Source organism: Neolamprologus brichardi, chromosome 8, assembly GCF_056152115.1.
Source record: "Neolamprologus brichardi isolate AB-2024 chromosome 8, ASM5615211v1, whole genome shotgun sequence".
NCBI lineage: Eukaryota > Metazoa > Chordata > Actinopteri > Cichliformes > Cichlidae > Neolamprologus > Neolamprologus brichardi.
The window spans coordinates 12,300,497-12,318,713 of NC_142111.1; the positions used below are offsets into that span (position 1 = coordinate 12,300,497).

The window sequence follows — 18,217 nt, forward strand, 5'->3', positions numbered from 1 at the left end:
GATGTTATCTTTCTGTTAAAAGTGAGATAATAAGTCAAATAAGAATGAAAAAAGGACGCATAGTTGTGTTTACATGCTGCACAGGATAGACACTGATGATTAGTAAAAAATTCACAACACAAAGCTGACAAAACATCTTTTATTGTTGATCAGATTAGAGAGTAAAATTCTTCACCAAGGAAAAAGTCACCCTGAAAAGACACTTCCAACCATAATCCATCACAGGACTTTCACAGACTAAATATAATCTCATCTAATTTATTTGAGAATGCAGACTTTGTGTCTCCTTTGTCCTCGGGTGTCTAAAGTTTAAGGCATTGATTGACAGTTGTATTTTTCTACTTGGATGATTTAATTTCAGCAGTTTCTGCTCCTGAAGGTAGTGGAAGGACACAGCTAGGAGCCTCTATATTAGATAATAGTAAATGAGCAAGCAAAGGAGTGATTTCAAACACAGCAAGCTATCTTTTGTTGAATGAATCAAATGTGGTAGTATGGACATTGCTACACACACTGGGCCTTAAATTTTTCATATAGAGTAAATGTACAACTACAAATGTGATTTTCTTATTCTGCTGTGAGTGCACTTGCATCATTCCCTGGACCATCTTCTGTACTGTCTTTCATCATCTGTTTGTATTTGCTCTTGAAAAACCCAGCCTAGAAGTCCAAGGAAGAAACATAAAAAGGCAGAAATTGTGTATTACAGTTGCAAACAAAATGAATGAAAATAACTATATGAGTGACTATAAAAACCTTTGACCTTTGTTTAACTGGTCATGATCTCTAAAAATCTTAAAGTAATGAATTGAAAAAGTGTAAGAAGAGTCTTTCACCTTATACAGGCCAGCAGTGAGTAAAGCCAGAATAGCCAACCCTCCCAGGCATCCTCCAATGATGGCTTTAGTGAAATCTGGCTTAGGGTAAACTTCTACCTCTGCTACAATCTGAGAGATGAAGAGACACAATGTGGATGACATTTAAGCTCTTGTACATCTCAAACAAAAGAAAGTAATGGTAAATCACCTTGCGAACAGGAGGATTGTTGTAAGACCCTGTTGAAAAGTAGATGTATTGTTCTTTGTCATACTCCACAGTGGCTGTACTGGTCAGGAGGAATTTAGCAGATTGAATTCCAATCTATGGAAAAAAAAATAGTCTAGGATGAGGCTGAATTAAAAATATTGTTCAATTTAAGGGAAAAATTGTTATCATATTCAAGTACATAGGACCACCTATAATCCAAATATGTATAAATCATTTATAAAAACTACCATTTAATTACCTGCTCTATCCATCCTGAACTGAGATTGGCAGATATTTCATATGTCCTACTCTGCAGTCTTCCCATGAATGTGTTGCACTTGAACACTCTGCACATGGCTACAGAGCAGTCCTGCGGGTAATTTAAAGAAGACTGAATGAAACAAATCTGTGATTCAGTACAATGTTATGTTTTGAATCTGTACCATGGTTCAGTTTTAACAGGTAGGTAGCAAAAGTGCAGAGGCATACTTACCACCACTTTATCCTTTTGTATCTTTGAAACAAAATCTGTGACATTTGGTGCTTCATCATTTCCTCTCTGACAGTCTGCAATCTGAAATACACTTATTTCCTAATTTTAGCAAATTCACCCATCCCACAGCTAATTGTGACCCATTTTTGTATCTTTTCTATTACCTGTAGGCTGCTCAAATTCACCCAAATCTCTTTTTCACCAAGCTTCACTGGAACCTTGATCACCACAGCGAAATTAAGTGCTCTGATATCATTTGTTACCTAAAACATGGGGAGTAAAGAAAAAGCAGTCAAACACTATTATGGTTAGGTCTAATTCACACAGTCATATTTATTATATTTTATTACATTTTACCTTGACTGATTGTCGAACCGGTTTCTGCAAATTATTTATCCCAAAAGTAAAATTGCTGTAGCTGAGGGTGCTAGAAAGATTTTAAACATTATATAAATAATGTGTAAGACAAAAGAATGTTGGCTTGCAAATAATTTCCTTTGTTACAAATACAAACACGTACTTTTCAAATGTCATGAAAATGCTGTATTTCACAGCAATCTCTTTCATTTCGTAGATTTCACTTGTAGTAGTGTTCTCTTGATTTCCACTGAAAGAGAGAAGTGAAATGGTTGTACTGTATCTGTGGGGTTATTAAACAAGGAGTACCTAAATGACTAAATGAACAGTACCTGGTGGCATTTGCAGTGACAAAGATCTTTCTCGCAAGTTGACTGTTGGTGTCAATCCCATAGGAGACAATGAAGAAAGCCTTAATTGAAATAAAGGAGAGAAATCTTGATTCCCTCACATCTTTTTACTAAACTGTGCAGAAGTGAGAAGAGAAAATTGCATCAAAAAAACAAACCTCAGTTTTGCTCTTGAAAATTGGCTTGTCAATAGTGCAGTCTGTCCTTCCTCGGGATAAACCATCTTCACTGTCCAAGGATTTGCACTCAATTCTTCCCTTTATTAGTAAATAAAATGACTTCTGATGTATTGGAAGAGCAGCAGATCAGTGATGAACTGATACAGACTTGATCCTGATGCCTTACCTGCTGAATGGTGAACTTCCTGTAGGAGAGTCCAGCTGGGTATGTGAGAATAACACGGCTGTTGTAGGAGTTTTCTCCTCTGTTCTCCACTGTGACTGTGACATTCAAAAGCTCATCAATGCCCACTTTAACCTCTGAGGATCTGTCAGAGTATTAAGGAGGATGAGAATAAAGGGAGAGGAAAACAGATTGCACTGTGTTGGTGAACTTTCCATAAGCTAAATATAGCACATGTTTGTGTTGAATTCTAACATACTATGTTAGAATTCAAAATATGTAGCATGTAACATATATGCTGTGCTTCAATGCTGATGCTGTTTTATTATATTTTGTGTTTTGGTCAAATCTTTGAGCCCTTTTAATGTATGACACTTATGTATGTGTAACTTTTTGAAATATGAATGACTTTTGTATTTTGTTTTATTAAGAACCTGAGGGCCTGAAGTGGAGGTGTCTGGGTGCCTTTGGTGGGGGCATTTGCGCTGTGTTTTTTTTTTTATGCAACCCTGGTTTAACTTGCAGATTAGTGTGAAGGTGTGTAGAGAAGAGATATGTGTGAATTGGCAATTTTTTGATACTCTTTTCATCTAGGAGCCCATTTGCCCACTGGTGAGCTGATATGCTGTTGATTAACTTTGTGCAAGTGGATTGATGGCTCTTTTGTTCCGTGTTTCTTGAATAATTTTCAAAAAAACAGCTTCTTGAGTATTTGAACCATGTCTCTGTGTAAAGAATAATGGACCATGATGCTTTCTTGGTGAATTGTAAAGTTCTCGACAAAATATATAATATAATATAATATAATATAATATAATATAATATAATATAATATAATATAATATAATATAATATAATAACCTGGTGAAGTTGAAGTCCACTTTTAGATCATCAACACATTTGTTGTCAGTGCCGCAGTTGATCTCAAACCCTAACTATGGAACACAGCATGATGTGAAAAGTATGTATATTACACATTATTTACATAATAAATGAAACATAGGTGAATCCAACGAATAATCTGTTTGTTCTGCCATCTAACTGTACTTTTACATTTTTGTTAATCTGAACAAATTGAATATTCTTGATATGCTTTTGGAAAACAGCAAAGTCCTTTTCACACCCAAGAATTCTTCAGTAGAAGTAGTGTTAGTCAATTTTATGGCAACAAAAAGTTAATTCAGAAAAATAAGGTCAAAACTAATGCTGTGTTCTTCAGTTCATGTCCAGCTAGTACATTTTTAAAGGTATTTACAGGATAAATTATTGTTGTTTGAGCCTGCTGAGCAAGACTTGGTCTGAGATTTGTTTTGGAAGGAAAACCGTCAAATGTGAATTTGAGCTCATTGGAAAGTTGATTGAGAGCATCGTCTGGGCAGGCCTGCAAAAAGACAGCAGTGTTAGATTTAGGTTCCGTGTTGGAAGACTCTTAAAAGCAAAATGGAAATCAAAATTTTCTGTTCACCAAATTGAACTTGATTATTGGTTATATTAGTTTTTCTCTGATGTTGTTTTACCTCAATAAAGAAGTTTACAGTTGAACAGTTTGGTGTACTTAAGTCAACAATGACCGATCGAGACTCCTCTCGTTGTTTCCCACTGATGTAAGCTCGGTTGTTTGGAGGTTTGCGAGTGGCATCGAGTGTAAAAGTATAATTAATTCTAGCTTGAGCTGGAATAAATCAGTTTAAAATGTTACAAATGTACATACACTAAAAAATGAAAATGGATGGGCAGTGCCATTTTGATTTTGAAAAAGTGAGGAGAATAAAGAACCTCGATCAACTGTAGACACTCTGCTCATGGTAAAGCAGACTGTAGCTGTGTTCTGCAGTGGTTTTGAGCAGCTTACAGTCTGAGTAGGGATTTGGTTTGGGCTGAATGACACCTCAACTTCAACCATTACAATAGGTCTTGATCTGGAAAAAAGGAAAAACACATATGAACAACATTTGGTTTTTCAATTAGTACAGCAGCTTTCTGGGTAATGTAGTCATTTCCATTTCCGCTTGGAAATCATTTTTTAGAACAACAAGGCTACTGTTATAAATTACGCATTTTATTTTGAGACTTGAGTCTCAAAATAAAACCCACAGAAGCTGTTTTTCCAGGTGCTTAACCAACCACATTTATTCCACCTTTAATCACCAGAGCACTTCTCATTATGCAACCCAATATCATGGCAAAACGTGTAATAGACACCAGACCACCATTTTTATTTCACGCTTCTGCAAAACATGAAGTGGACATGCATGCAGTTGCATTTCTGCATGCAAAAGTTGTATTACCAGCACAGGGAGATAACATATGTAAAGACAAATCAATAGTGAACACAGAACGTATAAAGAACATTTCAAGGTCCTTAATTATCAAAAAAGTTTAAGCTAGGTGTCTAATATGTATAAACATGTAAATGTGTTAATAATGTCTGCTAAAACGCTTTCCTGTGATAATGTTCACATCAGATTGAAATAAAATAGCTCCCTCTGCTTTTACTGCAGCTTACTGCAACTTCTGCATGTATGTCATGTTTTGCCATTTTCCTGGGTTCCATCATGTCGCAAGGAAAAAAATTTTATCTCATGATCAGAAAGGCTTTTGACATGATAAACTTTAAGTCATATAACGTGACTTCTGGGAGAAAAATATAGATGCCTGTTTTATCCTGCATATGTATTCCATTAAAGATCAAAAATGACTTTTCATGAATCATTTTATCATTGATGATGATTTATGATCAATAAATCATCATCAATGATGATTTATCAGTGTGGACGGAAAACAAACGGAAACCCAGTGCATCCCGAATAATTAAAGCTCGACTGTACATAAAAACTCAGATAGTCTCTCTTTCGTGCTGCAGTGTATGATTAAGAAACACTGAGATGAACCAGGAAGCTGAACTGACCTATTTTAGAAACTCCCTGTGGAGGCTAATGAAAGCTTGAGTGGTAAAACAATCACCAGCATAAAACCAATGCACAGGTCTTCAAACAGACCTAAACGTTTGACAGTTGGCGCATTCATTTGACATTGACAAAGTTGGTAGACATACCACAGACAATAATAACACATGACTGGAGTATCTTGGACGTACCTCAGTAAGACAACCGTGCCCTTTGAACCCACCGCTAAGTCAGGTAGTTTATCACCACTCTGGTCAAAAGACGACTGACTGATTGTCACTCCAAAGAACTTCAGTCCTGACTCGACCTCAGAGACAGTAATTCTCTGTGTATGTGAAATATTTGAATTAATCAAACTTCATTGTATAGATATGGGCCTTAAATGATAACTGTGTTAATATATCCTCGTGAGTTCTTTGATGTTGTGTACCTGTGAGTAAGTAGGGCTGATTCGTCCTCCTTCACTGTGGAATATGTAGATGCTGCCTTCACCATTATTCTCCAAAGGTGCTCCAACTGCCAAATCCCTGAATCCATCTGAGTTTAGATCAGGCAGCACAGCAAGAGAAGAGCCGAACCTTCCTTTGACAGCTGCATCTCCTCTTAGTACTAATGGATCATCAAAATTACACTCCACAAACTAAAAGCAGGAGAGTGAATATTTTATGGTTATTAAGAAAATTGAAAAATAACTGATTCATTTAATTGCAGTACATAAAATTGTGATTTACCAAACCAGTTAGTCTGCAAACATAAACTCTTCCCTCTCTATCAGGCTCCATGTACATTGGAGCTGATATGAAGATTAGATCAGTGATGTCATCATTATTTATGTCCATGGTACACACCTCTGCCCCGAAATATTCACCAGTCTGATACTGTGAAAGGAACAAATTCGTAATGAAAGGATTCATGTTTAGGGAAAAAAAACAACAGCTTTTATTTAAGAAAATAATTCATATATAGTTTACAATTCCATTCAGATCTGTCTTGCTGTTAATTCATACCTGTGATGAAAAGGGCTCGATCTTTTGGTTTTCAAAGCTTTGTCTGTTAACAGCGACCACAACTCCTCTGTGTTTATATCTTGGAGCACCAACAATTGTTAGTGAGCCACTTCGGGTTTTAGCAGTTGCCATGGAGTAACCTAGAGGTTAGGTATTCAAAAAGGGGAAGATTCCTTATTCCTCCTTTTAAAATGTGTCGATTTTGCAAACACATTAGTGTGTTTGTGTGAAAGAATTACAGCAGAGCTGTGTAATACATGATTATATATGTATGAGTTAGATTGTTAAAGCTGTAATATTCTTACCAAGATAACTGTCAGGCTCCAAAGACACATCCTCATATGTTTTCACCTTCTGGCCTCCTGTTGTGTATTGCACGTAGCCTCCTTTCCACTGGTTTGCACCAACAATAGACATCTGAATTCCCTACAGTGCAGACAGAAAATAAATTTTATATGCAATTGATTTTACATTTCAAACCTGGAGTATGTTTAACTGGATAACTGTCTGCTTGCTTTTGGGTTATTATAAATGTGTGAATCTCTCTTTATATGACTAGACTGTCTAGTGAGTTTCAGGTGGGTTTTAATTACCTCAGGCACATAAACTGCACTGAATCCCTCTTGAGACATTTCCATTTTCAATGACTCTCCACTGGTTTGAGATCCTGTAACAGAAAAATAAATGAGAAGGTAAAAGACACACTACAACAAATTTCACTTTAAAAGAAGTTTGTTTTTTGTTTTTTTAATTATTCTAAGTTAAGTAGCAGCTCCAAATTATTTTTTTCTCTTGATTACAAAAGAGAGATTGAAATGAGATTGATTGGTCAAAACTAAATGAAAAGTAATACCATGTATGTCACTTTAATTGTAAAAAAGCTATAACAATACATTTATCTTTGTACCTTCGATGGAGAAGATTTTGTCCTGCAGACTCTGTCTTATTAATTCAAGTGCATTGAAGTTCTGCACTTGAAACACGCATTTGACTGAGGGAGACGATGCAATGGTGTCCAGTTCTTGTTTTGCTCCATAGTTCGTAAATGCACTCCCCACCTAGTGTTATAAAATATATGTTTGAGTTGTTATACTATGCAGCAGGATTTGCTCAGTACAGATTATGGTCCATAACTATAAACTGACTATAAACTGACTTTCCCCCAGTTTATAGACAGGTATTGTGCACTCACTGAATATGACCCACATTCATGATAACAGTTACGTAATTCTGCAAAATATCTTTCACATAAATTTCATTATGAACAGTTTATGTTCCCATCAAAAATTCTGCCTTTTCATTAATTTAAGAAATTCTATTTTAAGTTTATGTGATCAGTGAAATGGGCTTTGATTTCACTACGTTAGTCTTAGCCTTCAGGTGTTTTTTGCATCCCATTGTCACAGATATAAATAAACAAACTACCAGTGTAGGCCTTCTTTACAAACATTTATGAAAGAATGGGTTGTTCTAAAGAGCTCACTGAATTTGAGTGTGGTACTGTAATATGATACCACAGTTACAACAAGTCAATTTGTGAATTTTCTTCCCTCCTGTGTACTCCATCATCTACTGTTATAGTTGTGTATATAGTGTTATATCTTGTGAGTTTTGTCTGATAGTTGACTGAAACACACCGTGAGTAATAAAAATACTAATAATAATAATGGAAGTACTTACCCCAATAGCAAATCGAATAATGTTTTTACTCTCTGCCAGCTGTGCTGCACCTCCCAGATCAGAACGATCATCGGATTGTCCATCAGTAATTACTATCAAGACCTTCTTTACATTTGGTCTGGAACCTGTCTGTGGTGTGAAAACATTGTTCCTGCCAAGTGAAAAAAAATCTATTTTTAACACAAAACAACTTTTCAAAGTGCATCTTATGGTCATGACTAAATTGCATGTGTTATTATTGTCTCGATATGCATCATTTTTGTATTATCTTTTAGTATTGCAGATATTTTTGCACTTTGCAAATCCAGCTAATGCAAGTATTTGAATTTAGCCTTGGTTATGCTCATCTCATCAAATCTGTGGGAAATAATTCTTCAAAACCCAAGTCTGTCTTTTTACAGGCTTTCAAACACATAGTACTTAGTGTGGTGAGATGCACCAGAAAAAAATAATCTGGTCAGGAAGTCTAGACAATAAGTTCACTGTAGTGCTTTAGTAATATTATTGCATCACTGACACAACATGTCTGATGGCCTTAGCTGTGTAAGTCAATCTCCTCAGCTGACTGATTCCATCTATTTCAATCCATGGTCCAGATGAGGTAAATTTCTTAAAATAAAAATGAATTTGAGGGTCTGTGGAGAACTGGGAAACAGAAAACTGCAAAAAAAGAAAAGAAAAAGAAATTGTCATGCTTTATGAAGATAAATAGAAATAAAGATAAAACAATTTTATGTGCCATGATTTAAATTACAGAGTGACTGCAGGGCCTCACCTGTGCATCATTTGAGAGAAATGACTGAATTAGCGCTTTCACAAATGTCTTCATTGTTTGAAAGTCTGTATTAGATACGCTGCCTGAACCATCCAACAGAAAAGCAATGTCTACTTGCGGCGGGCATGCTATCAAAGAGATTAATTTCAAAATGAATTTAATTTCAAAGGGTTAAAGTTAACAGTACCACACAGTACCACATGCTGAAATAAACTTCTCGTTAATGGCCCTTTGAGTTCATTTACGTAGTAAATACTAAATGTAATCTGATTTGACAGACAAAACATTAAGAATAAAAGATTAAATTAGTTTGATCTAAAACTAATTTTAGACGTTCAAATAAAAAGAATCTACCTCTGGCCACAATCAGCACACTGAAAGAGAGACTGTGTCCTAACTAGGATAGGGGTTTGTGTCAGCGTGTGGGATTTTAGCCTAAGGTTAAAACCTACTTACCAATAGGAGTAAATTGACAACTTAAAACAATTTTATTGTTTTTTTGGGGGGTTTTAGGTAACAACTTCCTATTGGTTATTTTGTGGTATGGCAGTTTTGGATGCATCTATCCATCCAAGCTTAGATCTTGAGGTTTGGTCTCATCTGTAATCTTAGACCACCAAATCATACAAGTCATACACAAAACCTGGCATCAATCCCTTTTTTTTAAATTTACTCCACTTCTGTTTTGACTAAACCTTATTTTTTGCTCACATGTATAAACAGAAGTCTCAATATAGTTTCAGTTGATCTGAGATTTAGAGATTGTACAAGCACCAAAATAAGTCATTAGAACTCTACGTTCAAGTATAAAATCCAAAAGCTTATTTTTTTAATTAGTGAGGCACCAGGACTCTAAGCATTATGGGTATATCATCACAAATTTTATTTACTGTTACCTTGAAGAGAAGAAGGTATAGGTCCAAATGTATTAGAACGGTCCATGTGGAAGCACACGCCGTTGTACATGGTGATACTTTTGCAGTCCTTTGGGATGGTTGGACCACACACCTGAGAGAAGACAGTGTCAATTTTCCATTAATACAGTAGGCTGATTACTTCCCTGTCCTTCATACAATGATTACTTTGATATAACATCAAACATACCTGAAATTAATCTGAAATTTGCTCTCTTTTTTTTGACAACTTTAACATATTTAAAGAAGCCACACTAAATTCTACCATGGAACATTTCCAAGCTAGAAGTCCTTAAAGTATTGGGGTTGGTTCAAAATTTAAGCGATTTATAATTCTTACATCTTTTTAAATAACTTTTTTTCAACATTTTTCAGTCTTCCAAACTTCTTGTTTATGTATGTGATATATCCGCATTAACATTTCAGGACTGAAAAAATACATTTAGTTTTTCACAGAGCTTGAATATGTTAAACAAGTGAACTAAAATAAGCAGACCCAGTCCTATATACCTGTCCTATGTCTTAAGTGTTTCTAAGTGTTTTTCAGTAAACAAGGTAAAATTTTGAATGGCTTCATTAAATATGCCAAACGTATTGTACCCAAAACATCAGCTGATTTTATGGGGTGTTGGTGGAAGGCACACTAAGGCTACGTTCACACTGCAGGCGAAAGCGCATGAAATCCGATTTTTTTGACCCATATCCGATCATGGTATGACAGTGTGAACGGCACAAATCCGATATTTTCAAATCCAATCTGGGTCACTTTCGTATGTGGTACTGAATCTGATAAATATCCAATGTTTTAGAAAGCGACTGCTGTTTGAATGGTCAAGTCGCATTAAATCCGTCTTTTACGTCACTGACACAAGACAGACGCCAATTATCAGCTCCGGAGAAGACATCGCAAATGCTTCCTGGCCATCCAGCAGTGAAACCTGTGTCAGTGAAACTGTTGGGAAGACAACGTTGGAGAAACGTGAACATGTTATTTATAACTGTATAATCTGTAGATTCTGACAGAAATCTGCAACTATCCTTTGAAGCAAACAGCAATAAGGATAATTATTAGGTTATTTACATATTTACATTTATATTATCTAAATAACAAAATAACTTAAAGCAAAAATTGGGAAACGTAAAGTCCGAAGTCTTTATATTAACCCTCTTGAGGTAGGCGTTGCCGATTTGTAACAGTTAAAAACTAACAACCTGAGTACCCCACATACATATTTTATAAGTTTTTTTTTACTCAGAAGTACCACTGCAGGACTTGGTTGTGCATTAGCAACAAAAAACTTAATTTGAGCCTGAGAGGGTTAAGGGCCATCAGTCAAACAATATTGTTTGCTCTGGGTCTAAACAGAGCGCGTTGTGTGTGACGTCTTCTTTTGCGTATGCGGGCCACTTTGAGGGTTCACACTAGAGCACGTTTGCTGTCGCATTTTATTTGTAGTGTGAACAAGCAAACAAAAAAATCTGAATTGAGCATTAAGACCTGCAGTGTGAACGTAGCCTAAGTTGTCATGAAATGGCCTTCATGCATTTTCTAACTATAACTGTCATGGTCCAGAGTCTGTGGACTCCATGTTTATGTTTAAGTTTATTATTATTATTATTATTCTGTGGTTTTGTTTATTTTGGGTTGTTTTTTATGATTATCCCTAGTGTTTTGTGTCCTTTGTACTCTCCTGTTCCATGTTTCACGTTCCTATGTTCTGTCTCCCCAGTCTGTGTTAAGTTTGCGTGTGTAGAGTTCAGTCGGTGTATTTCCTGTTTTATTTTGAAGGTCCGTGTCTCTTGTCAGTGTTTCTAGTTTCGCTTCCCCTTGTCTCGTTATGTCCAATTAATCCCAGCCGTGTCTCCCATTCCCTGATTGCCCTGTGTGTATTTAAGCCCTGTGTTTTCTTGTGTGTGTTGCTGGCTCATCTGTGTATTTCCCTGAGTCTCCCTGCATCTCTGTTTCTGGTTTGTTTCAGTTAGTTTTCCCAGTTTAGGTTTTGCTTAGTTTCCATGCTCACCTTCGCCGTATCTGTTTGTGTCACCCTGTATTACTCTTGGGTCCTAATTATCCACCTCCACACGTCTGCCACAGTGGACGTGACAATAACAAGAGATTTTGACAATGTACTGGTAATGTCTGCAGTTCACCAACTCACCACAGTGTTTTGTGTTGTGGGATCACTTTTCATTGTCAGACCAAGCGACATGTTGACTGCAAAATCTGGTGCTGTATTAAAAGCAAGCAATATTTTTTTAAATACTCATAAAAGGCAATTGAAAGGAAGAAAACAAGACTTAAATCAATGACTCCAAAGCAGCATGACTGAAATACTTCCCATTGGAACTTCTCTCAACTGCAAACCAGGATGTAAACCAGGCCGCTTTAATATCATATAATTTAGTTTCACTTAAAGAATTATCTTAACATTAACATTACTAATGCCATTGACTTTTTCCTTGCTTATTTTAGCAAGATATTATTAGTTTTGAAAGCTCAGTGTTACAAACTAAGATATTTCCTAATCTAATTATGTTTCTGTGCAGCTCACAATAATTTATTTGATGGCAAAACACTTGCTGTTAGAGTTCCATCACATCTTGTCAATACATTCAATAATGAATGATTACTTACCTTCAAACGGGATATTTTGGCAGTTTTGGGAAGAGGTGGTGCAGCTATAAATTTTCCCCCTTCGATTTTGTGAATATTGTTCTATTGGGGCACTGACGAGCACACTAAAGAAATAAATCCAGTCAATGTCCAGACAGTGAATTGAAGGTAAATAACAATAATCTCTATGAACAGTTCCAGTCTGGTTTTTGCCCTTGCAACAGCAGAGAAACAGCCCTTATAAAAATAATCAACGATCTGCTTATGGCAGCTGACTCCTGTTTACTCTTCATTCCTATTATCCTCAACTGAGTGTAGCTTTTGACACTATTTCTCACTCTATTCTCCTTAACAGGTTAGTTTCCATTGGTCCATTGGTCTTTCCCATATTCCACTAGCTTGGTTTAAATCATACTTGTCTGATCACACTCAGTTTATTTAACTTAAATCCTTTACTTCTGAGCCCTTTCCTCTGATTACTGGTGTGCCCCAGGGATCTGTCCTCGGGCCCCCTTCTCTTTCGTTATTTACCTTCTTCCGCTTAGACACATTTTTTGTAAATATAATGTCCAGTTTTACTGTTATGCTGACGACACCCAGCTTTATTTGTCTTCTAAACCTGATTCTACTCTTCCTCCATCCTCACTCACCTTCTGCTTAGCTGAACTTAATTGATGGTTTTCTTCCAATTTTCTTAAACTCAACAGTAACAAACCAGAGCTTCTTCTTGTAGGCTCTAAATCAACACTATCTAGAACTAATAGTTTCTCTATTACTATCAATAACCTCTGTTTCTTCTTCTGTGAAAAGTTTGGGTGTCATCCTTGACAGTACTTTATCCTTTAACTCACACATCAATGATGTCCCTTGCTCTGCATATTTCCAATTGCGTAACATTAATCATCTCTGTCCTTTTCTCACCCCACATGCCAATGCCATTCTTGTTCATAGCCTTGTTACTTCTCAGATCAATTACTGTAATTCACTTCTTTTCAGTCTGACTCAAAAATCCATCAATAAGCTTCAACGTGTCCAGAACTCTGCTGCCCGAATTAACACTAGGATTCCCTCTATTCACCACATCACCACTGTCCTGAAGCAGCTTCATTGGCTTCTGGTCAAACATCGCATCAATTTTAAAATACTTCTGTATACATTCAAGACTATTCATCTTCTCTCCCCTCCATATCTCTCTAATTTGGTTCAGATCACCATTCCATCTCGGTGCCTCAGATCCTCTTCTCTTTCTCTCTCTGTTCCTTCCCAGTGTCTGCCTTACCACCACATATTTCAAATACAATGAGGGTTTCTACAGACAAAAACATGGCTGTGCCATGGGCTCCCCGGTGTCACCCATTGTAGCCAACCTTTACATGGAGGAATTAGAAAGAAAGGCTCTTGGCTCTTTTAAAAAGGAGAGTACCCACACACACAAGCCCACACACACAAACCAGTACCTCCTCTTTGACTCCCACCACCCTCTGGAACACAAAATTGGAGTAATTAGGACCCTACACTACCGGGCAGAACATGTTCCCTCTAAGCTTGAAGGGAAAAAGAAGGAACGCACACATGTAAAGGAAGCTCTTAAAACATGCGGCTATCCTAAATGGGCTTTCATCAAGTCAGCAAAGATGCACAGAAAAGAAGATCAGACACCAGCTAGGTAGGATAAGAAAGACAGACGCAACAACATTGTCATCCCCTATATACCCGGTGTATCAGAAAAACTCGGGAGAGTTTTCTCCAAGCACGACATTGCAATTTACTTCAGACCCAGCAACACACAGAAACTGGTTCATCCCCAAGACAAAACTCCTAAACACAAACTCAACAATGTAGTGTATGCTGTACAGTGTAGTGAGGAATGCTCAGACCTCTACATTGGAGAGAACAAACAGCCACTTCATAAACGCATGGCACAACATAGAAGAGCCACCTTCACGGGACAAAACTCGGCAGCCCATCTGCATTTAAAGGACAAAGGTCACTCTTTCGAGGATGCCATTTTACACATTTTGGACAGAGAACGTCCACTCACATCCTGGGCCATCTGACCTCAGGAAATCACATGATAGGGTGGGGCTAGGTTTCACAATGAGCTCACCTGAAACCTTGGCTGATTGTGACCTACACCCATTTTCACACCTTGGTTCATATGATTAGGTAGAGGATCATTAGGGGGTCCATTGTCCCTCTCGGGGGATACTCCCACAGGGCTTAAAATCCAGGACTCTCCACCATTTGACACAAGACCGGAAGAAGCTTCTCGGATGAGAGGTGAAACGTCTTCAAGCAACTTAAAGAAGTCTAGAAGCTTTTCTTTCCAAGCTCCTTAGACTACGATGACCTGGATGACTGAGAACCTTCACAGACATATTCCCACTGTCTTGTCACTATGGAGGGCAGGCCCTTCAGTTGCTATGCTCCTTAACTTTGGAATTCACTACTTCCTGATATGAGAAATATCATCTCATTTTCTCTTTTTAAGTCTAGACTCAAAACTCACCTGTTCAAAATAGCTTATTCCACATAACCTTTCCACTTTGCTAACTTTTAATCTGTTCGTTCTATTATGTTTCTCATTATTGTGTATATTCCCTGCTTTTATGCCTGCTTTTACTACTTTGCTCTTCACAGTGTCCTTGAGTGTTCTGAAAGGCACTTTTGAAATAAAATGTATTATTATTATTATTATTATTATTATTATTATTATTATTATTAAATACACTGTATGTTTTCTGTTAAGAAGTATTGTTTAATTATTACTGTAAGGCATAACAGAGAGGCCAGTTCAAAAAATGCGAAATCTGTAAAATAATCTTAACCACGCAGGTGCAGACCCACATCCAACATAAAAATGCATGTCCTGACTTACTCTGATTGTCTTTGAACCACCTGGTAGCCAAAACCAGCAGCAGAGTTACTCAGGGTCTTCCAAGCCACAGGATCAATATTGAAACAAAGTGCAGCATTTAACACTGAGAAATGTTTTTTAAACAAAAGCAGAAGAAAAAAAGAAAAAGAAAGAATGACATCAATAATCTTACTTAAGGTAATCTAATAATGTAATTATAGCCTTTATCAATGTAATCACATTTAGGAAATTATATGCAGTCTGTTTTATTTTCATACTATGTCTAGACTACCACTATAGCAGAGATGTCAAAGTCACTTCACACTAGGACCACATACAGCTCGTAGTACAACTACACACTCCCTGAGATAGCTAAATATAAGAAAAAAAGAGTGCAATTTAAAGAGTATGTCTCAGTTTGTATATATGATAAAGAAATTTTGCTGTAGTAAATGAAGAACATTTTGTCAGCATGACCCTTTGGGCTTAAATTTTAGATAATCAATGTGTAAAACAACAAAGTTGTATTAGATCATTGCAGACTGTCCTGTAATTATACAAGAGAACCTTTTGTTAATTCACATAAATAATCCTTTCTTTGTTTTCTTTCACTGGACCCATTGTAATAAAAAAAAATAGAGATTTAGAGAAAATACTAAAAAAACAGGAACTTTTCTGTCATTTCATTGTTCATCTATTACTTATTTACTTTGGTGTGGTGCAATTCTCTATCTTTATCAGGAGGAAATGCTGTAAAACCTATGAAAATATATTTAAAAGTCTTATTAAAGTTATGCCCTTTTTCAGTTGATCCAAAGCCATCCAGTGGGTCTTATTGGAGTCTTTGCCAGGCATATTTTAGCTCTCTGGCCTTATGTTTGACACCCCTGCGCTACAGTGATTCTGTCATTACCACTACAGTGCTCTAAAGCCAGATATTTTATAAAGCTAAAAAACATATTGAAGATTAAAATTTAAACCAGATTCTGTCTTTTGCTTCTTATATCTTACATATAAAATATAGACATTTAAAGCTTTAAAGGATGAAAATCAATGCTTAACTCTACAATTAGTTTCAGTATATTCCACAGTATAAAAATAGACAACCTTTTTGTATGCATGTGCTTACTTACAGTGCTAAAAAAATAAAATAGAATGGAGATTGCTGCTTGCGTGCACATTCTCGTCCTCCCTAACAGTCAGACTCATCAATATGTACCACACCCACATGCAAGTAAAGGAAATGAAGTCTCTGAGGGAAGTAAGTTTGATCACAAATGTACATCCCCAAAGAAGAAAATCTAAATCAGTAGCGTGCACTTTAGATAATAAAAACAGTATAGAGGCATGGAAATTGTATTGTTATATGGTTGCCATAAAGTGAAACTCTGATATTGTTGCAATACTACATAGCCCTTGTTCTATATAAGGCTAGACCTGAATGTTTGTGCCAATTACTTACATTTATCACATTTCCTTTTTTTGAGTCATGCTATGAACAATCAATATATTTTTCTGTTCAATAATGAAAGCTTAATTTGATAGTTTTGCAAAAACTAGATATATTTAGACATAGATATTTTATAATACTGACACCCTCTCAAGTTCCTCTTATCACCACTGTCTCTTTAGATTACTGTAATGTTTTGTATTTAAAGATTTTCAATACATGGAGACATGGTACATGGTACATAGTTGGAAGGAAGAATATGGTGTGTCATGGTCGTAAAAAGTTTCCAGTTTTGTGTAGCCCTGCATAAAACAAGGAGGCATATATAATGACTGCATAAACTACTAAATCATTTGGGTTCATAAATCCAGTTCTACAGGTTTTGTGGGGTTAATAATTAAGAATGTATTACTTTGTGAAATTTTCACACTGCATTTCTACGACAGAAAGGATCAAAACATTTTAGTTATAAAGTTATTTTTAGAGTCAGAAGTTGATTGAACTCATGACACATTTCAGCAGGTAGTTTGATTCACAGAGGATAAAGTGCAAATAAGGAAAGGGCCATCACAAAAATATGTCAAGGTCATATGGTTTCACTTTATATTTTACCGTCAATTTATTTGTGGGTTTTTAATACTAAAAGAAATATTTTTTAAATAGAAAAATGTGGCTGTGCATACTTACAGTCATTTTGCCACAGGTTGTACTCATTCATAATTAAAGAACTAAAGACAAAATCAGAAGGCACAAACTTGTCTTACCAGATGAAAATAGTGTAACACAAATTATCCAATCCATTGTGTTGCTTCCATGAAAAAAAACCCTAATTTGTCTGATACAGCAGTTGTGGTATTACTTCTGCTCTGTGTCACAGGAGTTGTTTAATCCAAAATACAACAGTCATAGGGTGACTGATGAAAGGTAAGGCAGGTAACGTTTTCATGGGAGGAGCTACAGTATTGACAGCACTGTCTGTTTTATAAGACACACTGCTGTGGTGGTGGTGTTTAATCTCGATCCATTTGTTCAAGTATTTTTTTCTAAGCGAAAAAATGTAAATCAATATAAACTGTTAATGATTAAATAAACTGAATCGTGTTTAGAAGAAAAAATGCCTGTGTTCATGAGAAGCTTAGTATCACACTGGAGGGGAAACTGTGGGACAGCAGGTTGAATGAAACACATGCTTTTTGTGAAAGGAAGGAAAATGTTAGGATTGAAAATGTTTGATTTCTTTTTGATTTCTTTTACTACAATAAGTGATTATAATCATTTTCATACACACATTGCAAAGGTGCTCATGAGATTTGGCACTCAGTCTTCTGACAGTCATAAGCTTCGTTCGGCGTGACTGTCCGGACTGATATATTGTAGGAAATGACTTAAATTGCAGAGGGGTAACTGCAAACACGCTTACACACATAGATCAGAGGGTCCCGGACA

General features: G+C 36.3%; 1 protein-coding gene across 2 annotated transcripts; it reads right to left on the bottom strand.

The window, feature by feature from the left end:
- Positions 1 to 148: 148 nt before the first annotated feature.
- On the bottom strand, positions 149 to 17,650 carry LOC102778560 (integrin alpha-X-like). 2 transcript variants are annotated; one of them, XM_006805720.3, is made up of 30 exons: positions 17,536 to 17,650; positions 15,343 to 15,445; positions 12,486 to 12,589; positions 12,010 to 12,080; positions 9,833 to 9,944; positions 8,937 to 9,064; positions 8,679 to 8,821; positions 8,162 to 8,312; positions 7,389 to 7,539; positions 7,075 to 7,148; positions 6,787 to 6,907; positions 6,482 to 6,621; positions 6,206 to 6,352; positions 5,905 to 6,114; positions 5,666 to 5,799; positions 4,345 to 4,487; positions 4,086 to 4,240; positions 3,824 to 3,949; positions 3,430 to 3,503; positions 2,572 to 2,713; positions 2,385 to 2,483; positions 2,209 to 2,288; positions 2,040 to 2,126; positions 1,877 to 1,946; positions 1,684 to 1,782; positions 1,520 to 1,600; positions 1,286 to 1,396; positions 1,027 to 1,140; positions 837 to 947; positions 149 to 660 (listed from the first exon to the last, which is right to left on the bottom strand). In XM_006805720.3, the coding sequence occupies exons 1-30, from the start codon at positions 17,570 to 17,572 to the stop codon at positions 568 to 570; spliced, it is 3,411 nt and encodes a 1,136-aa protein (XP_006805783.2). In that variant the 5' UTR covers positions 17,573 to 17,650; the 3' UTR covers positions 149 to 567. The 2 variants fall into 2 exon arrangements, with proteins under 2 accessions (XP_006805783.2, XP_087701583.1); XM_087845457.1 differs by lacking the exons at positions 12,486 to 12,589; positions 17,536 to 17,650 and having other exon boundaries at positions 15,343 to 15,404.
- Between the last annotated feature and the right edge of the window lie 567 nt (positions 17,651 to 18,217).

Bases quoted from the DNA above. Each gene is read 5' to 3' on its own strand.
- LOC102778560 (XM_006805720.3), bottom strand. From the start codon at position 17,572: ATGGATTGGATAATTTGTGTTACACTATTTTCATCTG. The intron at 9,065-9,832 runs GTAACAGTAAAT...TCTCTTTGATAG, and splicing joins TATACCTTCTTCTCTTCAAG to CATGCCCGCCGCAAGTAGAC. The intron at 2,127-2,208 runs GTACTGTTCATT...TCTCTCTTTCAG, and splicing joins GTCACTGCAAATGCCACCAG to TGGAAATCAAGAGAACACTA.